Source organism: Euprymna scolopes, chromosome 35 (genome assembly GCF_053919585.1).
Source record: "Euprymna scolopes isolate OS-2025 chromosome 35, ASM5391958v1, whole genome shotgun sequence".
Lineage (NCBI taxonomy): Eukaryota > Metazoa > Mollusca > Cephalopoda > Sepiida > Sepiolidae > Euprymna > Euprymna scolopes.
This window is the reverse complement of record NC_136516.1, coordinates 33,064,520-33,085,077: the sequence shown is the minus strand read 5'-3', so window position 1 is coordinate 33,085,077 and position 20,558 is coordinate 33,064,520. Positions and strand designations below refer to the sequence as shown.

Below are 20,558 nucleotides of genomic sequence, written 5' to 3'. Positions count from 1 at the left end.
ACTCCACATTTTTCACAAATCAGTAATTGTATTAGAATCCGAAAAAAATCTTTTAATCCCATCACTAGTTGCAATAACATAAAATAATTTATCATAAGTGAAGAGTGATGAAAACTTGGAAAGACTTGTCACTCAGACTCTTGGGAACCATGATTGATAATTATCAGTATGAGAAAAAAAAAAAAATTTTAAATATAAGAAAAAAAAAAAAAAAAAAAAAAAAAAAAAATGGACTAAGTTACTGTTTATATTTTGAAAACGAGAGTTCTAAGTGACCTCATATGATATTAAACTCATTCCTTTCAGCTGTTACCGTGACTGATGTGATGAAATTGCACTTGGACAGATAATATAAAAAAAATAAATGAATAAAAAAATTTTCAAGTTAAAAAAAAAACAAAAAAACCCCTTACTTTTGCTTTTGAAGTTCCCAGCTCATTCCATGGAAGTCTTCCAAAAGGGATCGGCAGTAAATGTTTGTAGACAAATCCCTAAAAATAAAAATAAAATAAAAATAAATTAAAAAAAATAAATAAAATAGTACATATATATATATAATTTTTTAGTTTTTTATTGAGCCCATAATAAATTTACATTACTGTTTCGATTGGATTTTCACCCCAGGATATGAGGTAGAGTACCAATTTCATCGGAATTTATAGGTGGTCCACCTATAAATTCCGATGAAATTGGTACTCTACCTCATATCCTGGGGTGAAAATCCAATCGAAACAGTAATGTAAATTTATTATGGGCTCAATAAAAAACTAAAAAATTATATACCACTCTATTAACATATCAAGCACTTTTATCGGGTTTTTTTACCTTATTTCCCTTGAAAAGAAATATATTATATATATAGTCTCTAAGTGATATCATATGTATCAGTATTTTAGGCATATAGTGTATCCAGTTTTTTCTCCTTTTTTTCTATTTTCCTAATACACTATATCGCTATTTTTTGCTATTTTTTTAAACGTCTCCCATTTCACCCGATTTTATTAAGAAAAAAAAAAAAAAAAGGAAATCCCACAATCCAGCTTATGAAAAATGAGGGCGAAACCGGTCAACTGGCCTCCCCCCATTAATTTTTTAATTTTCATTTCCCACTTAAGCATGAACATCAAAACGGGTCTTCCCATCACGATTAAGGAAAAAAAAAAAAAAAAAAAAAAAAAAAAAAAAAAAAAAACTTTAGTAATTATCTGTACTCCTTTGTAAAACAATAAATTTTGTTACAATTCCACATAATTTAACTCAGAATTTCCATTTATATTATTGCTCTATCTCGCATACAGAGTTTTTTTTTATCTGCTTTATTTGGATTTTATGTTTACAGCATGCGATATTCATCAATAGATTTCAATGAACACCCTAACCCTAACACGAAACATCATTGATGATGATGCAAATCGTGTGTGAAACTTTTTTGTGGCAAGAGTCACAATCTCCAACCACACCTCTCTCCTGAGTCGGCACTGTTGTCAAGTTGGCAAGTAATAATTTCAGGATGACTGGAAACAATGCCGAGATAAGCAGAGAGCACCTACTATTCTCAAATGGTCACCTATCTGGTATTGGCCAGGCTCATCACTGTTTAACTTCTGTAATCTGATGAGAACCGGGGCGTGTATGTGTGTGTGTGTATATATATATATATATATATATATATATATATATATAAGAACAAGTAGTTAATAAAACATGTTAAAAACACTTTGAAAAAGAGTTAAAAACATTTAATTTTAAAAAAGGAAGCACAAAATAAGTGGATAGTCCTTAATCCGCAGTTTCAAAGAAATACTTTCCTTCTCATCAGGGAGTTGGATTTAGCAAAATGCAGGATCGGATTTTGCTTGCAAAAGTATTTAATGAAACTACAAGTAAGTCATAGATCATACTTGGTAACAAATAGTGAAGCAGAGGAAATAAGGTGAAGAAAAAGGTGATTTCACGTGAATGGATAGTCTGGTGAAGGGTAAAATATCAAATAACAGCAAAATCCAAAAAAGTTGATTATATTTCCATTTCCACAAGTGAAATCCAAGGGTATTGCGGAATTGGAAGATGGTCCAAAATAATCCAAAAGGCAGAAATCCATGGAATAATTCAAAAATTCATAAGGAAAAAGGGAATGAGTTCAAATAATTTTATTAAAAGAAAGATAAGATGTGTGTAGAAAAAAGAAATGGAAGAATTTAAAACACGGCTGTCAAGGCTGATCTGATTTAAGAAAATATATATATTACACACACACAAGCCACCCGGCATTGCCCAGTCATAAAATACGCTTAAATATGATATTTTAATGGGTTTACTTTCCACAGCCATATAAATCACTTCCCGTATTTTGTCCTTCAGTTCTCACATTCCATGAGCGATGTTTCTCACAAAGAGAAGAATTGCTGTTTTCTGGGTCAGAATCTATTCCATCTAATAGTTATTGTTGACAAGTTTTGGACATTGAAGTAGTTTTTTTAAATATTTTTTTTAGCTCTTTACATCAAGTAGCTTCATGCCTTTTCTGGAGTGATTTCCATAAAAAAATAAATTAGCTAGTTTTTTTTTATTGAGTTGTATTTTCAGCATGGATAGATTGAACGCATTCAAAATTTTGGTTAGATAGGGGATATATTCAGCATGACAATGAAATTGAAGACAGGTTAGGAAGTGATGATAGCTTTTTGGTTATACTAACAGGTGCTAGGCAGGATTTAAACGACAATTTTTTTGTACTTCACAATAGAGAGCTCTGCTACTGGATCCAGCACGAAAGCATTACCAAGGAGGTGACAGTAGTTTAGTGATTAATGACACAAACTTACAATCTGGGTGTGCCGAGTTTGAACCCAGTTAGGGATGTTGGCAACCTTCACATGTTTCTCCTGTAAATACTTAATATCCTTATAAAAAGAATTCTTAAAAGATGGTGGCGAAATGAGCAGCAACAATAACTATCATGAATGATGCTCAGAAAACAAGCTTCATCATCAAGAGGAACTATTTCGCAGGTTTGGCCCCTATTCTTCAACTGCTATTCTGAAGTGGGAGATCCGTTCCGTCAGGAAATAGTTATGATGTAGCAGTGGTGTCAGTTGTCGATAAATAGTAAAAAAACACCACCACCAACTGATTCTTGATGGCATTGAATCATGACATCTACAACCGCATTATATCCTTCAATTCACTTCTCCTTCCAGTTCGTATAATCCCCCCTTTTTTCTTTTTTTTTTTACATAGGCATCACCACTTATCAAGGCCAAGAGGCCACTCAAGGATAAGGGTTAAAGAGTGTACAGTAGAAATTGGACAATATAGTAATCATTAGTAATAAAAATTTGGTAAATTAGATAACTTATATAGAACGGCTCATCAAGAACTTATTTATGTTAGACTTGAACACAACCATATTGTAGTCAGCCGGAAAGCAGGAAAACAGAAGACAATTCCACAGGCGAGCAGTTCTAAGAAAGAAGCTTTGTTCATGGAATCTACATTTAGGTTTAGGCACAGATAAAGAGTGGGGGGAATTGACCATAGATTGAAGCTCAGTTGAACACTTTCCATGAAAATAATGATACATCAGAGACAAACTCGCAACATCTCTTCTGTGAGATAGAGGTTGCAAGGAAGAGAAAAGGACATCTCCTACGAGGCTACGAAGTCTATTTTGAACTCTATCAAGGCAGGACAAGTCCTTTCTAGCAGCTCCTGCCCAGCCAATAAGATGCTTTCTCTGCTGTTTCCTGAAGAGTTTTACTTGGGAATTTAATACAGTATTGGTAATAGTATCAGAATCAGAAAACTGTTGGAATCATCCCATCATATATTATATATATATATATATACACACACACACACACACACACAGTGGCACAAAAAAGAAAGTCCATACTTGTCATTATTTTCTAAAACCTCAAATTAAAGCTAAATTGAATGTCACTGTTTAACCAACCTATACCTCATTTGATTTACCTTTTATTCCACTATAATTTTACCTGCTCATATTTGATTTTCAATTGAAGTATCAGTTGTTACAGTTTTCAGATTATAAATTGTACCATCACCTTCTATCCTCCTTTTTAATAAATAAGATCTGATCATCGAAGATGCAATGTAAAAATAAATAAAAATAAATGATGGCGCTTTTGGGTCGTTTGTGACACTAAAATATACCTCCTTAGTTTTCAGGCTAGGATCTAATAGTAGTATCTGTTCTGACCAAAGATCATTGGAGATAAATCTCAATAACCAGATTACTTAGATAAATAATTTTAGTTTTAACAAAAGGGCTACAATAATATCACGGCGTCTCCATTCACGCTAAACGTTGACAGAATGCCCAGAAGCAATATATTACATATGAAAGATGCTGCTGTGGAATTTCCACAGGTCTCATTAGTTACAATTATTATTATTAGGAAGAATTAAGAATTCAAACTAAATATTTATTTCTAGGTGTGGTCCCTGGCAGTAAAATGTTAACAATTTTAAATTTCTTCATGTTCATATGGTCAGGGAAACAAGAAGTATACTGAGGAAAAAAAAAACAAGATTTGAATTATTGTTAAAAAAAAGGGGGGGGGGGAGATTGAAAGACCCCCCCCCCCCCAAACATTTTTTCAAGAGTGTTATAGAAAATGCTGATATGTTAAAATAAGTATCAGCACCCGGATGTAACTCTAGCAAAGACTGATAATAGTTATTACTCATTTGGAAAATCTTTTTCAACATTTATAAAAATAGATTTAAACAAAGGATTACATTTCATGTGTTGTCAAGAGGTTAGGAATATAAGTGTCACTTCCGGTTGAAGTGATTACAAGGGAGGGGAATATTGGACATTACAAATTAAGGAATTGGTCACCAAAAAAAACAAAAAAAAAACATCAAACTAAAACATGAATGGCACGGATAAGAGAAAGTTTCAAGCTTTCATACTTACTCTAATTTCTTAAAGGAAGAAACTTTTGAATCCCAGATGTACCGAACATGTTGGTGATCGAAATATTTAATCAACCATTCCTGAAATAAATAAATATTTCTTTTAATAACTTTATCAAACATTATTGAAATAAATATTTCTTTTAATAATTTTTTGTAGAAAAAGAAAGAAAAGTGAATTAATGAATCCTACTAAAATAAAAAAAAATTAATATCAGGTGTTTTTTTTCTTTTAATTTTATGTTATTTTTTTTTATTTTTTTTTTTATTATGGTGGATAAAGTACTTAATAAAATTCGGTTATAAGTTAGACTCTTCTGGAGGTTGAAGGTTCAATCCTCAGTGCAGACAAGACTAAAATACAATTGCGATTTTTACAAAGGTTTATATGGTATATAGGATATTCAGACATGTGGAAAACTTTATAATCGGTTTCCATAAAAAAAAAAAAAGGATTGCTAAGGGGCCAAAATATTGGGTACAATATAATAATCAATAGAGAATTGACTATAAATTGAAAAATAAATTGAAAATTTGGAATGTGGGAATCATTGGATTTTTATCAGTTTGAAAACCGTTTAATGAATGTGTATGCGTGATTCGTTCATTGATATGTTAAGAATAAGTAAATTTGAAAACACTTTTTAAAGATAGTGTCAAGCTGACCCAATGGTTATCATATTTGACTCAATGTCTGGGAAAACGACAGCAATGGATAGCTATCGTTTTGGGGAGGCTCCATGTTTTGACAAGTTCCTGAGTTTGACCTTTACTCCTGATCTGAAATGAAGCACTTACATAAAATCCATTGCCAAGGTAGCTGGGAAATTCTACCGCTCTAGTAGTATCTCATTGCCAATATAATTCACTACTTGTATAAGAGCCAAGTACATCCTAGGATGGAGTACTATTGCCACATCTGGGCCGGAGCTGATAAAAACAGCTTATCCTGCCTTAAAAAGTTAATAGACTTTGTAACCTAGTAGGGGAGACCCTTTTCTCTTCCCTGCAACCTCTTTCTCCCACAGAAGAGACGTTGCACGCCTGTCTCTGCTCCATCGTCATTTTCATGGCAAGTGCTCATCTTAGCTCTAATCTATGGTCCCTTCTTGCCAAACTATCATGAAAAATACTCGTCTATCTGAAACCGCTATCAATAATTTCCCCCCACTCTTTATCTGTGCCTAAACTTAAATGTAGATTCCATAGACAAAGCTTCTGTCTTAGAACTGCACGCCTGTGGAACTGTTCTGCTTCCCTGCTTTCCAGCTGGCTACAATATGGTAGTCTTCAAGTCCTACATAAAAAAGTTCTTGATGAGGCGTCCCCTTAACTAATCCAATTTACAAAATTTCCACTACTAACGATTACTATATTGTTCTATTGACTACCATATACACATTAACCCTTATCCTCGAGTGATCTCCAGGCCTTGATAAGTGGTGACTCCTTTATAAAAAAAAATGTAATCATACTTTAAACCATTAAATATATCTTTTGAGTGGGAGGGGGTGAGATAATGGTGGCGTTATTATAAGCTATCACTTTCAATAAACAAAGCTGGTACCTCATTAGGTGATGACAAATATGTTAAATTGTTTTTTATCGATACACTGGCAACAGATTTTTTTAGATTATTAGCTTACAAGCAACTGTTCAATCACAAGGTAGGAGCAGGTAACGGAGATATACAAGGCCGAGATTGATCAATCATGATCAATTGCCAATTTGGAGAAGGCAGGGCGAAATACAGGTGATCCACAAAATCGCCTTGATCTACATCTAATCAGTTACGACGCAGGCCCCCATAAAAATTATTGGGTAGGTTTCTACCAATATTTTGTTATACGTTATTTACATATATATATATATATATATATATATACTTGTTTATTGTTTATAACAATAAACAAGTATTATCAGCTCTTTTTATTGAGCACTATCTAACAACCTCGTTGAATTCATTAGTCCATTACTTTTGAATAAAAAAACCCGAGTATATATATATATATATATATATATATATATATATAATGTGTGTGTATGTGGGTGGGCATGGCTTAGATGCTGAGTATTGAGGGTCGAGATTTGTATGTTGTGGTTTCGATTCTAGACGATGGCAGTCATATTTTGGTTTTGATCTCACTACTATATATTAGGTACAATATAATAATTGAAAGAGAATTGTCTCTATAATAATAAATATGTAACTTACATGAATTAAAATATATTTAAGCATATCTTATAGGCAATGCTGCTAGTATCTTATGTAAAGTTTTTACCTGTCTGTTATTCAATTTTTCCACTCGGTCACAATTTTCTTTTAAACTTAAATATTAGGTTGGTGCAAAAATAATGTCATTTTCATATATATATATATATATATATATATATAGTTGAACATCAAAAAACGACATTTTTGCACCAGCCTAAGACATTGTGGCATTATCTTATTTCTAAACATTAGAGATCTTAACAACTAGCAAAAATGGGAAATTTGTTGCGTTATTGATTTCAGTAAGTGAACCGTGATAAATTTGTAAAAAACTTTTTTATGCAAATTAGTGTTTGAATCTTTGCTCTCTACTATATAGATTTCAAAAGATTATGTTGTATTATTGATTTAAATAACAGTGAGTAAATTTTGATGGTACCTATTTACTTGCCATTAATTTATTATGAACCGTTAAAAAAAAAAAGAAAAAAAAAAGAAAAAAAAAAGAAAAAAAAGAAAAAGAAAAAAAAGAAAAAAAAGAAAAAAAAGAAAAGAAAGAAAAAAAAAGAAAGAAAAAAAAGAAAGAAAAAAAAGAAAAAAAAAAAAAGAAAAAAAAGAAAGAAAAAGAAAAAAAAAGAAGAAAAAAGAAGAAAAAAAAGAGTAATGCAAATTAGAAATACAAATAAATATGTTCGAGTCATTGCTTGCTACTATATATCAGTGATGGAACGATTTCAATATCCCCCCCCCCGATTCCGATACAATTATCGATTCTGTTCCAAATTAGATTGATACAATTACTGATTCAGATTCTTTTTAAATTCTAAATATTTAGTTATAAAATTTTGGGGAGGGAGGGAAGGGAACATTACCATGAAAACCCACGTCATGCTCTCAAATGTAAAAAATACACTTGTGATGGCGAATATATAGATTTTAGTTTATTGGGCAGTTTTTTATCAATAAATATTAATCATTTTATAATATTACTATCAGCAATAAAAAAAAAATTCATTTTAAACAAAAACAATTAAAAGAATCGTTTTTGGCATTGGGAAAAAAAATGCACTAATTTTTTCTGATTCCGCAAGAGATTCTGATTTTTCCGATTTCTAATTAATCGTACCAACACTACTATATAAACAGTATTTCAAAAGACTATGTTGTATTATTGATCAAAATAATAGTCATCCATTTTTATAAGTAATAGAAGTGAGTGCGATAAATGAAAAAAAAAAAAGTGGTGCTCGTCCAAAATATTCCCCCTATATTAAAAAGTTAATTAAATAGTTTTATTTATTTTTTTAATCAGAAAATAAAATTTTATGAGTATCCGTTAAGTGACCATCTCGCCCGCCATCTTAAAGGAAGTATAACTCAGCAATACTTCATACTTACTAGATATGTTGTAATGCCTATGAATGCCTGTTAATCACTTAAAATGATAATCTTTATAAAAATAATTAATTTACGTAATTTTTAGAATATGACGTTTTTTGTTTCATCATGGATTTTTTATTTTTTTTATACATGGGGGAAATTCTAGACAAGAAACCAAACTTCATATGAAAACCAAAAATATAGGTCTTGAGCTAGGTCTGGCAGAACATTTAGATTCTATTTTTATGCGGTTTTGCCTTTCTTGGACAGTGTTGTTTCTGTTACCATTTTTTTCTTCCTTTTTATTTTTTTGCCATTAACAATGCCTTTCATGTGTAAAATCAACCATTCTGATAGCGCTTGTATGAATGTAAAAGACATCATTATGCTTATTTAGGTCAGATCCATGTCATAAAAATAGCTTCATCATAATCTGAAGACCTTCTTTAGATTATTTCATTTGATTTTTTTTTTAATTTGAGCGAAAAGTAGGTTTAGAATATTAGCCAAGTCTTTCTAGATGGTTATGGCCTTGAGAAAGCTTAACTGAAGGGTTCCTTTTCCATGTGCAACATGGCAGTACAACCATCTTGATATTATACAACTGATGATAGATTAACCACACTACCAAAGAGTTAGGGCTCCTGTACTGTCAGCTGGAAACAGCAGCCAGACAAACTGTCTAATCTGTACCCTAAAACCTATCAGACAAGGGTGGCCCAGATTTATCGCATGGACATGAGTGGCAAGCAAATGTCAGAGTAGCTCAGTTTAAGAGAATGGTAGAAAAAAAAAGCAATGATAGAAAGAAAAGGATGAGGGACGGTATTCATTGTCCTAGATATGAAACAAGGTCAAGCACTGCGTGTCTCTGATGAGTCCCTTATTGTACCCGTGCTTGGCGCGGGCAATAAACAGGCAGGGCCTGCCCCTTTTTATACAATTTAGGTTTGCAAATTTGATTATTTGTTAGAGTTCTAGGAAAGTTGTCATCCAGGATTAAGGAGGCCTCTCACCTCCATTAGTTTGACGCAAAGATTTGGGAGATCAGTAACACAGGTTTTACATCAGGATTTTCCTTCTTTATGGAGGACCTGACAAGGTCTGAAGATTCATTACACCGAGAGGGCCAACCCTGCGCTAGGATTCTAAAACCAGATATTTCAATGCCCCTGCTAGAAGAAAATGCAAAGGAGATGGGCTCCCTCTACTGTGCTAGAAAATTACTCTTACCAGAGAACATCTTATATCTTTACAAATCCACAATTCGCCCATGCATGGAGTATTGTTGTCACATTTGGGCTTAGATAAAATAAAAAAAAAGTCTCAAATCTAAGTCCTGCACTGCCGCCAAAGCCCCAACCTTTGTCCCATTGCCGCAATATCACATCCCTGTGCCTGTTTTACAAGTACTTTAATGGAATGTGCTTTCATGAACTCATAGCACTTGTGCCCTCCCTCGCCATACATACCTCTGATTAGACAAGCAGCAAAATCCCACCCCTTCACCATGGACTGCTAGACTTTGGAATTCTTTCTGTTTCTCTAACTATACTAATCTGAAAAAGTTTGAACATAATATGAATAGATGCTAAACTCCCTTGAGTCCCCTGCTAGACAGTCTCAAATAGTAACCCCTTACGTTTCAAGACGCAATATGCCTTGTTTGGGGTTTAAAAAGCTTACTGTCAGGATTAGGATTAGCCATCATTATGTATATTTAGGTCGGTTCTAACTTATGTAAAAAGTTGGAAAATCAAGTTAGGACCTGTCCTGTAAAAAAAATGTAGCGTCACTGTAATTTGAGGACCTCCCGTAGTCAGCTTTATCTTATTACGTAGATTAATGTCCTTGTTAGCCCATTATGCAATTTTTGAAATTTAAATTATCTTTCAATTTATCTTGAATGGATCAAGTAAGGTTCAAGGACACCAGAAAATGAGCAAAAGAAAAGAGTCTACTTCAGGATTGCACCGTTGAGTGATTTTCCATGTACATGAAGTAGAAGCAAATAATAAACCAGAATTTATTATTTGCAGACCATTATCCTCAACTTCATAGCTGTTGTTTCACCACGTTTCAGCCAACTATTCCTCTGGCCTTCTTTAGGTGGTTAACCGCAATGGGATAGGAAAGCTGAATATCTTAATTGTATCCTCAGTAATTACTGCCTTCCATAGTTGTCATCTCACCACGTTTTAACTAACTAATGCTCTGGCCAGCTTTGGGTAGAATTGAAACCGCTATCTTCAGACAATGCTCACCTGGAACCATAGAGACTCAATGCCTCTATCCACTATGCCACAGTCCGCAAATAATCAAATATACAAATTACTCATCTCAAAGGATTCCAATAATAAAAAAAATATTGATTTTTCAATATATAGTGAAAGATTCATTTTTTTTCTTGAGTCCTTGAAACCTAATTGATCCTCTGAACTGCTTTCTTGCATCTTCAAATCCAATGTCATATTGTTATAAGTCGTCCTCAAAAATAATAAAAAATTTTTTTTCAATCCATGCATAGTTTCTAATCCTCTCATAATATTCTTTATCACCAAACAGAAAATCTACCCATTTCATTAACACTTACACTTGTGGTTTTTAGCCTTGATAAGCGGTAATCCAGACATGGCATCAAACCACTTAATGTAAGCAACTAATAAACAAAATCCCGAATAACACACGCACATAGAGACTAAATTAATCAATAAATAACTTGGTAGGATTTCGATACAATCACAAGATAAAAATACCAATGAAGTAAAAAAGAATATTGACTTTATTAACAAATGTTACCATCTGCCAATGAAACTGATCACCTTTTAGATAAAAAAAATAATAAAATTGATTTTCATCTTTTGTTAAAAATATTACCCCCACCACCAACTGTGTCCACACAAATGAAGCTGCACCAGCTATTTTCATTATAAAATCTAACCGTACTTGTTGTCCAAGGTTTTTTTTATCAATTGAACAATGTTTTTTATGTTGCTTTTTTCTTTCAGTTATCATCTTGTGTTGCTTTTTTCTTTCAGTTATCATCTTGTGTTGCTTTTTTTCTTTCAGTTATCATCTTGTGTTGCTTTTTTTCTTTCAGTTATCATCTTGCGTTGCTTTTTTTCTTTCAGTTATCATCTTGCGTTGCTTTTTTTCTTTCAGTTATCATCTTGCGTTGCTTTTTTTCTTTCAGTTATCATCTTGCGTTGCTTTTTTCTTTCAGTTATCATCTTGCGTTGCTTTTTTCTTTCAGTTATCATCTTGCGTTGCTTTTTTCTTTCAGTTATCATCTTGCGTTGCTTTTTTCTTTCAGTTATCATCTTGCGTTGCTTTTTTCTTTCAGTTATCATCTTGCGTTGCTTTTTTCTTTCAGTTATCTTGTGTTGCTTTTTTTCTTTCAGTTATCTTGTGTTGCTTTTTTTCTTTCAGTTATCTTGTGTTGCTTTTTTTCTTTCAGTTATCTTGTGTTGCTTTTTTTCTTTCAGTTATCTTGTGTTGCTTTTTTTCTTTCAGTTATCTTGTGTTGCTTTTTTTCTTTCAGTTATCTTGTGTTGCTTTTTTTCTTTCAGTTATCTTGTGTTGCTTTTTTTCTTTCAGTTATCTTGTGTTGCTTTTTTTCTTTCAGTTATCTTGTGTTGCTTTTTTTCTTTCAGTTATCTTGTGTTGCTTTTTTTCTTTCAGTTATCTTGTGTTGCTTTTTTTCTTTCAGTTATCTTGCGTTTCTTTTTTTCTTTCAGTTATCTTGCGTTGCTTTTTTCTTTCAGTTATCTTGCGTTGCTTTTTTTCTTTCAGTTATCTTGCGTTGCTTTTTTCTTTCAGTTATCTTGCGTTGCTTTTCCTTTCAGTTATCTTGCGTTGCTTTTCCTTTCAGTTATCTTGTGTTGCTTTTTTCTTTCAGTTATCTTGCGTTGCTTTTTTTCTTTCAGTTATCTTGCGTTGCTTTTTTTCTTTCAGTTATCTTGCGTTGCTTTTCCTTTCAGTTATCTTGCGTTGCTTTTCCTTTCAGTTATCTTGCGTTGCTTTTTTCTTTGTTATCATCTTGCGTTGCTTTTTTCTTTGTTATCATCTTGCGTTGCTTTTTTCTTTGTTATCATCTTGCGTTGCTTTTTTCTTTGTTATCATCTTGCGTTGCTTTTTTCTTTGTTATCATCTTGCGTTGCTTTTGTCTTTCAGTTATCATCTTGCGTTGCTTTTTCCTTTCAGTTATCATCTTGTGTTGCTTTTTCCTTTCAGTTATCATCTTGTGTTGCTTTTTCCTTTCAGTTATCATCTTGTGTTGCTTTTTCCTTTCAGTTATCATCTTGTGTTGCTTTTTCCTTTCAGTTATCATCTTGTGTTGCTTTTTCCTTTCAGTTATCATCTTGTGTTGCTTTTTTTCTTTCAGTTATCTTGCGTTGCTTTTTTTCTTTCAGTTATCTTGCGTTGCTTTTTTCTTTCAGTTATCTTGCGTTGCTTTTTTCTTTCAGTTATCTTGCGTTGCTTTTTTTCTTTCAGTTATCTTGCGTTGCTTTTTTCTTTCAGTTATCTTGCGTTGCTTTTCCTTTCAGTTATCTTGCGTTGCTTTTCCTTTCAGTTATCTTGTGTTGCTTTTTCCTTTCAGTTATCTTGCGTTGCTTTTTTCTTTGTTATCATCTTGCGTTGCTTTTTTCTTTGTTATCATCTTGCGTTGCTTTTTTCTTTGTTATCATCTTGCGTTGCTTTTGTCTTTGTTATCATCTTGCGTTGCTTTTGTCTTTCAGTTATCTTGCGTTGCTTTTGTCTTTCAGTTATCTTGTGTTGCTTTTTCCTTTCAGTTATCATCTTGTGTTGCTTTTTCCTTTCAGTTATCATCTTGTGTTGCTTTTTCCTTTCAGTTATCATCTTGTGTTGCTTTTTCCTTTCAGTTATCATCTTGTGTTGCTTTTTCCTTTCAGTTATCATCTTGTGTTGCTTTTTCCTTTCAGTTATCATCTTGTGTTGCTTTTTCCTTTCAGTTATCATCTTGTGTTGCTTTTTCCTTTCAGTTATCATCTTGTGTTGCTTTTTCCTTTCAGTTATCATCTTGTGTTGCTTTTTCCTTTCAGTTATCATCTTGTGTTGCTTTTTCCTTTCAGTTATCATCTTGTGTTGCTTTTTCCTTTCAGTTATCATCTTGTGTTGCTTTTTCCTTTCAGTTATCATCTTGTGTTGCTTTTTCCTTTCAGTTATCATCTTGTGTTGCTTTTTCCTTTCAGTTATCATCTTGTGTTGCTTTTTTCTTTCAGTTATCATCTTGTGTTGCTTTTTCCTTTCAGTTATCATCTTGTGTTGCTTTTTCCTTTCAGTTATCATCTTGTGTTGCTTTTTCCTTTCAGTTATCATCTTGTGTTGCTTTTTCCTTTCAGTTATCATCTTGTGTTGCTTTTTCCTTTCAGTTATCATCTTGTGTTGCTTTTTCCTTTCAGTTATCATCTTGTGTTGCTTTTTCCTTTCAGTTATCATCTTGTGTTGCTTTTTCCTTTCAGTTATCATCTTGTGTTGCTTTTTCCTTTCAGTTATCTTGCGTTGCTTTTTTCTTTGTTATCATCTTGCGTTGCTTTTTTCTTTGTTATCATCTTGCGTTGCTTTTTTCTTTGTTATCATCTTGCGTTGCTTTTGTCTTTCAGTTATCATCTTGCGTTGCTTTTGTCTTTCAGTTATCATCTTGTGTTGCTTTTTCCTTTCAGTTATCATCTTGTGTTGCTTTTTCCTTTCAGTTATCATCTTGTGTTGCTTTTTCCTTTCAGTTATCATCTTGTGTTGCTTTTTCCTTTCAGTTATCATCTTGTGTTGCTTTTTCCTTTCAGTTATCATCTTGTGTTGCTTTTTCCTTTCAGTTATCATCTTGTGTTGCTTTTTCCTTTCAGTTATCATCTTGTGTTGCTTTTTTCTTTCAGTTATCATCTTGCGTTGCTTTTTTCTTTGTTATCATCTTGCGTTGCTTTTTTCTTTGTTATCATCTTGCGTTGCTTTTTTCTTTGTTATCATCTTGTGTTGCTTTTTTTCTTTCAGTTATCATCTTGCGTTGCTTTTTTCTTTCAGTTATCATCTTGTGTTGCTTTTTTCTTCGGTTATTATTCTGTGTTGCTTTTTTCTTGTTTATTTCATGTTAATTAAGTTCTGTATATAATGTCAAGGCAAGTAGACCGATAAAGAAAGCTAATCAGATAGAGTTCAATAGTGGATGCCAAAATATTGTACTATACAGTGGTTGTTGCCTGATAACTCTTAAAGAGACCCAATCCTAGTTGTAGGGAGCCTATAATAATAGTTTTTATAAATAGATTTTAATTATTTTAACCTACAGACATGAGTAACAATTCTGTTTTATTCTAAGACCCAAGGTTTTATTCATTTTACCAATCTTTTTTTTACTCCCCCCCAAAAGTAAAAACTTTGATACATGTTTTGTCTATGGGGAACAATCAATGTTTGTAGGTTTATATTAGATATTTCTTCTATGAACTCACGAGAAACAAACAAGTTCTTTAAGAGAAAAATGCATAATGATGTAATATGTAAAATTCAGTAGGAACCAAAACAACTCACATTGGTCCATTCCCAGTGGGTGGCCATTTTGTCATAGCCTTGGAAGCTTTTATAATCTTGAAAACTATATATATAAAAAAAAAAATTTTTTAATTTAATTTTTAGTTCTTTTGTTGAAAATTATTGTCAGTGTGTCATTTAATCTCCTGCAATCTCTAAATCAACTTACTTCCGATGTCACAATTAATCTCAAGTTTTCAGGGATCATCAGTTGTCTATCATGAAACATTGTTTTGGGGATTCAAAAAGAAAACAGTATATTAAATCATGGCTCCACAACAATGTTGATCAAACACCACCTCCCTTGAACAAAAGAACAAAAAAATTGTTCCGGATATTGGATCCAGTTTTTTTACTCCAGATTAATTAGGTTAACCTATTCATGTTATCAAAAACCATTTTTTTTTCTTTTAATTTAATATACATGAGCCAGAGAAAAAGGCAGAAAGAGGCTAATTGTTGATTGTCTTGATTTAATATTTAACTGGCTTTACAAACTAGGCCCCCCCTTCCCCGATTCAATTCAACTATTTAGTATCTAACAAGTGTTCGTTTCAAAGTGACGTCACAATCCTTTGGAATTAAAAAAAAAAAGTACTCTAAACATTCTTCAATAATAAAATCCATAATTTTTATGAATTTGTTTAGACACTGATTCTTTTTAGCATTTCTTTTCATTTTATTTTCCTTGCAATTGCTCGGCTGAACTGTAATCTATGGTTTCCCTTTGCCAAACTTCCACAAAAAAAACACTCGACTAACTACACCCACTATAAACAATTCCCCCCACTCTATCTGTGCCTACATCTAAACACAGATTCCATGAACAAACCTTCTTTCCCAGAATTGCCCTCTTGTGGAACATAGTTCTGTTGGCCTGCTTCCCGGTTGAATACAACATAGTAGTGTTCATATCTAATGTAAACAAATTCTTGATGAACCGTTCCGATAAATAATCAAATTCTACCCAATTTACACCGTTAACGATTACTATACTACCACCTTACATTCATTAACCCTTATCCTTGAGTGGTTTTGGGCCTTGGTCACTAGTGACTCTAGTAAAAAAAAAAAAAAAAATGCAAAACCGCATTTCAACATTAAAAAAAAAAAAAAAAAAAAAAATTAGTTACTATAAAAATCTAGTAAATCTAAATCGTTAGAAAGTAAGTAACTAATGAAAATAAAACCACTTCTGGACAACGCTGGGTACATATAGCTAGTTTCGTATGAGATGACCTTATTTACGAGCCTAGGTGACCCGCATTGTCTGGACGTTTAGAGGCATGCGTTGAGCAAAAAAAAAATAAAAATAAAAAAAGTGGCAGGCAGGCTCGAACTCATACTGCGAAGGAGGAAAAGAACGTGAAAAAAAAAAAAAAAAAAAAAAAGTCATGTCGTTGCTGTTGCGTCCATCGCCAAACCGAAAGTGGCGAAGGTTTAAAATAAGGCTAGTCAATCAAAAAGAGAGGTTGACTTTTGAAAATATCGTTGAGAAAAAAAAAAAAAAAAAAAAAGCGACCCTTCCTTGTAGAAAAGTGCCTAGTTGAGGGTGAAGGAATTAATGTTTTTAGCCAATTTTTCGATATTTGTCATCCGAAGGGTCGAGCTCCAGAAGGATACCGCACTCATGAAAATCCGTCACCGCTGTTGAAAGTTTTAGGCAGACATACATACATACATATATTTAAACAGACAGATGGGATTTATATTATAGATTTATTTATAAACGAACTAGTGAGGGGTACCCGGCGTTACCCGGGTGTTTGGAGGTGTGTGTGTGTGTGTGTGTGTGTGTGTGTGTGTGGAAACTCTGGGGGTGGGGGTGGGTTAAAAAAAAAAAAAAAAAAAGTAAGTAAGTATGAGGATCGAACCCGAACCGTTGAGGCAAAGTTGTAAATTAGTGTGGGAAAAAAAAAAAAAACGTGCGACGTTAACCATTGCCCCACCGCGAGATGCTAACGGAAATACGTTTGAATTTATTTAATTACTTGGATTTGGCAGGTGCCCGTTTCAATGAGGTCAAGGTTGACTGGGGGATTTTTATTTTCCCAAGATGTTATAGGAAAAAGACTAACCCACATGCGGCAAGCAACAAATGTTGAATATTTATCTTCCCGAAATCGAGCAAATTAAATAGACAGGCGAGCTTCGTTGTTAACTGTGAGATATTACGATTTATGTGATATAAAAAGTTGTGAACCAACCGACCGCTTCTCTGAAAAAAGCCTTTTGTGGACATACAGAAAAAGCGAACACACATTTTCGCTTTTATATTTATAGATTTCCATTTTTGATGAGTATATTTTTTAATTTGTTTTAGACAAATGGATGACTTGAGAACAATTCATCTTACAATAGACAAATTCAAATGTTTTTTTTTCTTAGCAACATCAGATTAATCACCAACCAACATCAGACAAACTCCATTATTTTTATGTATGTGTGAAAAGTGATAACGTACATACAAACTTGAAATGCCTTTGCACATTGATATCAGGTTAGAAAGAAAGTAATGTTTCTTTACTTCATTACTTTGCAGCCTCCTAAGTTGTACACAGTTCTAGATATTTTTGAATTGATGGCTTGCTTTGCTTTGCAGGTATAGTAATTAGTTAGAAAATAGTAAATTTAACTGTTTCAGCAAAAAAAAAAAAAACATTGCGAAAAAAGGAAACTCAGCTGCGGAATCTACAAGAAATAGTGGAACTGTCCATGGAATGGAGGTTCTGAATGATCGAAAATGTCAACAATGGTTTTCAAAATTTTCTTCCGGACACTTTAATCTGTCAGATCGGCTACGTTTGGGAAGGCCAACATTAATCGATGAAGATGCCATTAAAGATGCTGTGGAGGCCAATCCAAAGTTAACCAGCCTCTACAATTCAATAAACCGATACCACAATCGTTTCATACCTTCACGAATTAGGAAAAATTTAAAAACTTAAACACTAGGATCCTCACTATTTAACACACACTCAGCGAAATCAAAGATTTACCATTTGCAGACCTTTGCTTTCTAGGAATCGTCAAGAACCATTTTTGCAAAGAATTATGACTGGAGATAAAAACTGGGTTCTTTACAAGAATACCCAATGCAAAAAAAAACAAAAAAAACAATGGTTAGACTGAAACTAAAGTCCACAACCTGTTCCAAAACAAAGAGTACACCCAAAGAAATTTATGCTCTTTAGTGTGGGACACAAAAGGACTTATGACTTACTAGAGCATAACCAGACAATCACAGCAGTAAAATTTTGTTTGCAGTTGGATGATCTAAGAACTGCTCTATCAAAAAAAAACGCCCGCAGGACTCAAGGAAGGGTGTAGTGTTTTAACATAATGCAAGACTCCACAATAATAGTCACTTAGAAAAAGATCAGGAGTTTTTCAATTAAAAAGTTTTACTTCATCCACCTGACATTGCTCCATTCTACTATCTTTTTCGGTCCTTGTAGAATCACTTGAGCAATAAAATATATGAAAATGACATCCAACTAAAAAAATTGACCTGAATTTGTTTTTTTTATCAAAAATCAAAGAAATCCTTTGAAGGCATCAAGAAGCTAATTGATCGTTGGACAGAAATTATAGAAAATGAGGGAATTTATTGTGAAGATTAAAAATGTCATGTGTATGTTTCAGATGAAATAAATGTGTTGGACAAAATAGGATATTTCTTTTCTTTCTTTCCAACCTTCGGACAAGGAACGTTTCAGTCATTTTTTAATACTTTTTTTTTTTTTTTTTGTTAATGCTATAAATTGATTTTTTTATTTTAAGGTGATTACTCAAAAACATTACTAGTCTTCCGAGTTGGAATTAATGTTTATACTAATAGTTCACCGCTTATCAAGGTCAAAAGCAATTCAAGGTTAGTGAGATTTTCAACTATGATGGAACAGTACTATGAAAGGAATGAAAACTATGATTAATTCTCAGGACAACAGGACATATATTTGTTAATGTTGGAATTGAAAACGACCATAGGGAAACTATAGGGAAACATTCGTACAGTAGTGTGTCTCACAGATGGGAACTTTTTGAAAAGAAACTTTGTTTATGGAAGTTCAATTTAATTTTAGGTACACAAAGAGTGTTTTTTTGCAGTGTTGGTCGCTGTGATGCAAGGAAGACATGTAGAAAAGACCTTTCTCAAGGTTTTATTCAACTAAATTTGCAGACGACAAGACAAGTGATCAAGAACGCATATAGATAGAAAAAAAAAGCAAACATATTTAAATAGGAAAAAAAAAAAAGCAAACATATTTAAATAGGAAAAAAAAAAAAGCAAACATATTTAAATAGGAAAAAAAAAAAAGAAAATATGCAAGCGGCAAGATCACGTGAGAGGAAACATGAAAAAAAAAAAAATAGAGAAAGTCACGTGAACAAGAATTTAAACATATTTTGTTTCATGAAATTATAACAATAGCATAAATATTCACGAGTTTGACAGAACAAACATAAAAAGGTTGAAGGTTGCATCGACCAAAACATACAAGATGAGAACCTAGTCTAAATAATCCAAAAAAATAAAAATTGTTGACTTATTTCTGCTTTTTTTTGTGCAAGTTTTGAAATGGATTTAATTTAGACTTTTTAATATTTTTTTTTTTTTTTTTTTAGAAACCAATGTCCTGGTGCTAACCAAACGAAAATTTTACAAAGGAAATCGTAAATTCCACTGGAACAGTTGGCCATCAATTTTCCCAGTGGATAGAAATATCAACCGAATTGTCAGCATAACACTCAAGATGAGAACAGTAGTCCAAATAATCCAAATTACCAATTCTCATCTACAAGTAGGAAGTTCTTGAAAAGAGACTTTCCAAAACTACATTCCGTTTAAAAATGGAAAACCTTGAATTTAAGTAAAGGGAGATAAATCAGGTTGTCATACTGAATTGGTCGCACAGCTTTTCCACATTAAAAAAAAAAAAAACTATGATAAAACTCAAATTCTATTTTTAATAATAATTATTTTTCTACTGGAACATTGCGAAGTTCTTGGAATTTATACTAATCTTAACATGATACGCAAGTACGTAATGTTTTCACCTGAAATGCGTTGATTTAAAAGATCATCAATATAAATAAGTATCAAAATGCTTTTGCTAAAATGAATTTTTTTTTTTTTTTTTTTTTTAGAATAAATAATCAGTTTTATTAAAAGAAATAACAAACAACTACAAGAATTAGTAACCGAAACGGGAAACATAAATAACATTTAAGGAATCTAAAAACATTAAATTAAAGTTAACTAAAAAGAAAAAAAAAAATTAAATTAAGAAATATGAAACAATTAATAAAATGACTGCCCAAACAGCAAGCATTAACAAATAGCTGGACATTATTGAAGCAAAATTTAAAAATATATATATATATATATATATATATATATATATATATATATATATATTTTTTTTTTTTTTTTTTAATATATGCAAGTATTAATCCACAAAGAATTTTT

The 20,558-nt window shown here is 32.3% G+C and overlaps 1 protein-coding gene across 8 annotated transcripts in view; it reads right to left on the bottom strand.

The window, feature by feature from the left end:
- The window catches only part of LOC145259798 (polyamine-transporting ATPase 13A3-like), a 198,469-nt gene that overhangs the window by 97,099 nt on the left and 80,812 nt on the right, over positions 1-20,558 (bottom strand). For all 8 annotated transcript variants that reach the window (XM_080117572.1, XM_080117574.1, XM_080117577.1 and 5 more), the window contains 2 exons: positions 4,946-5,025; positions 414-491 (listed from right to left, as the gene is read on the bottom strand). In XM_080117572.1, the coding sequence (XP_079973698.1) occupies positions 414-491; positions 4,946-5,025 (158 nt within the window). The remainder of the gene's footprint in view (positions 1-413; positions 492-4,945; positions 5,026-20,558) is intronic.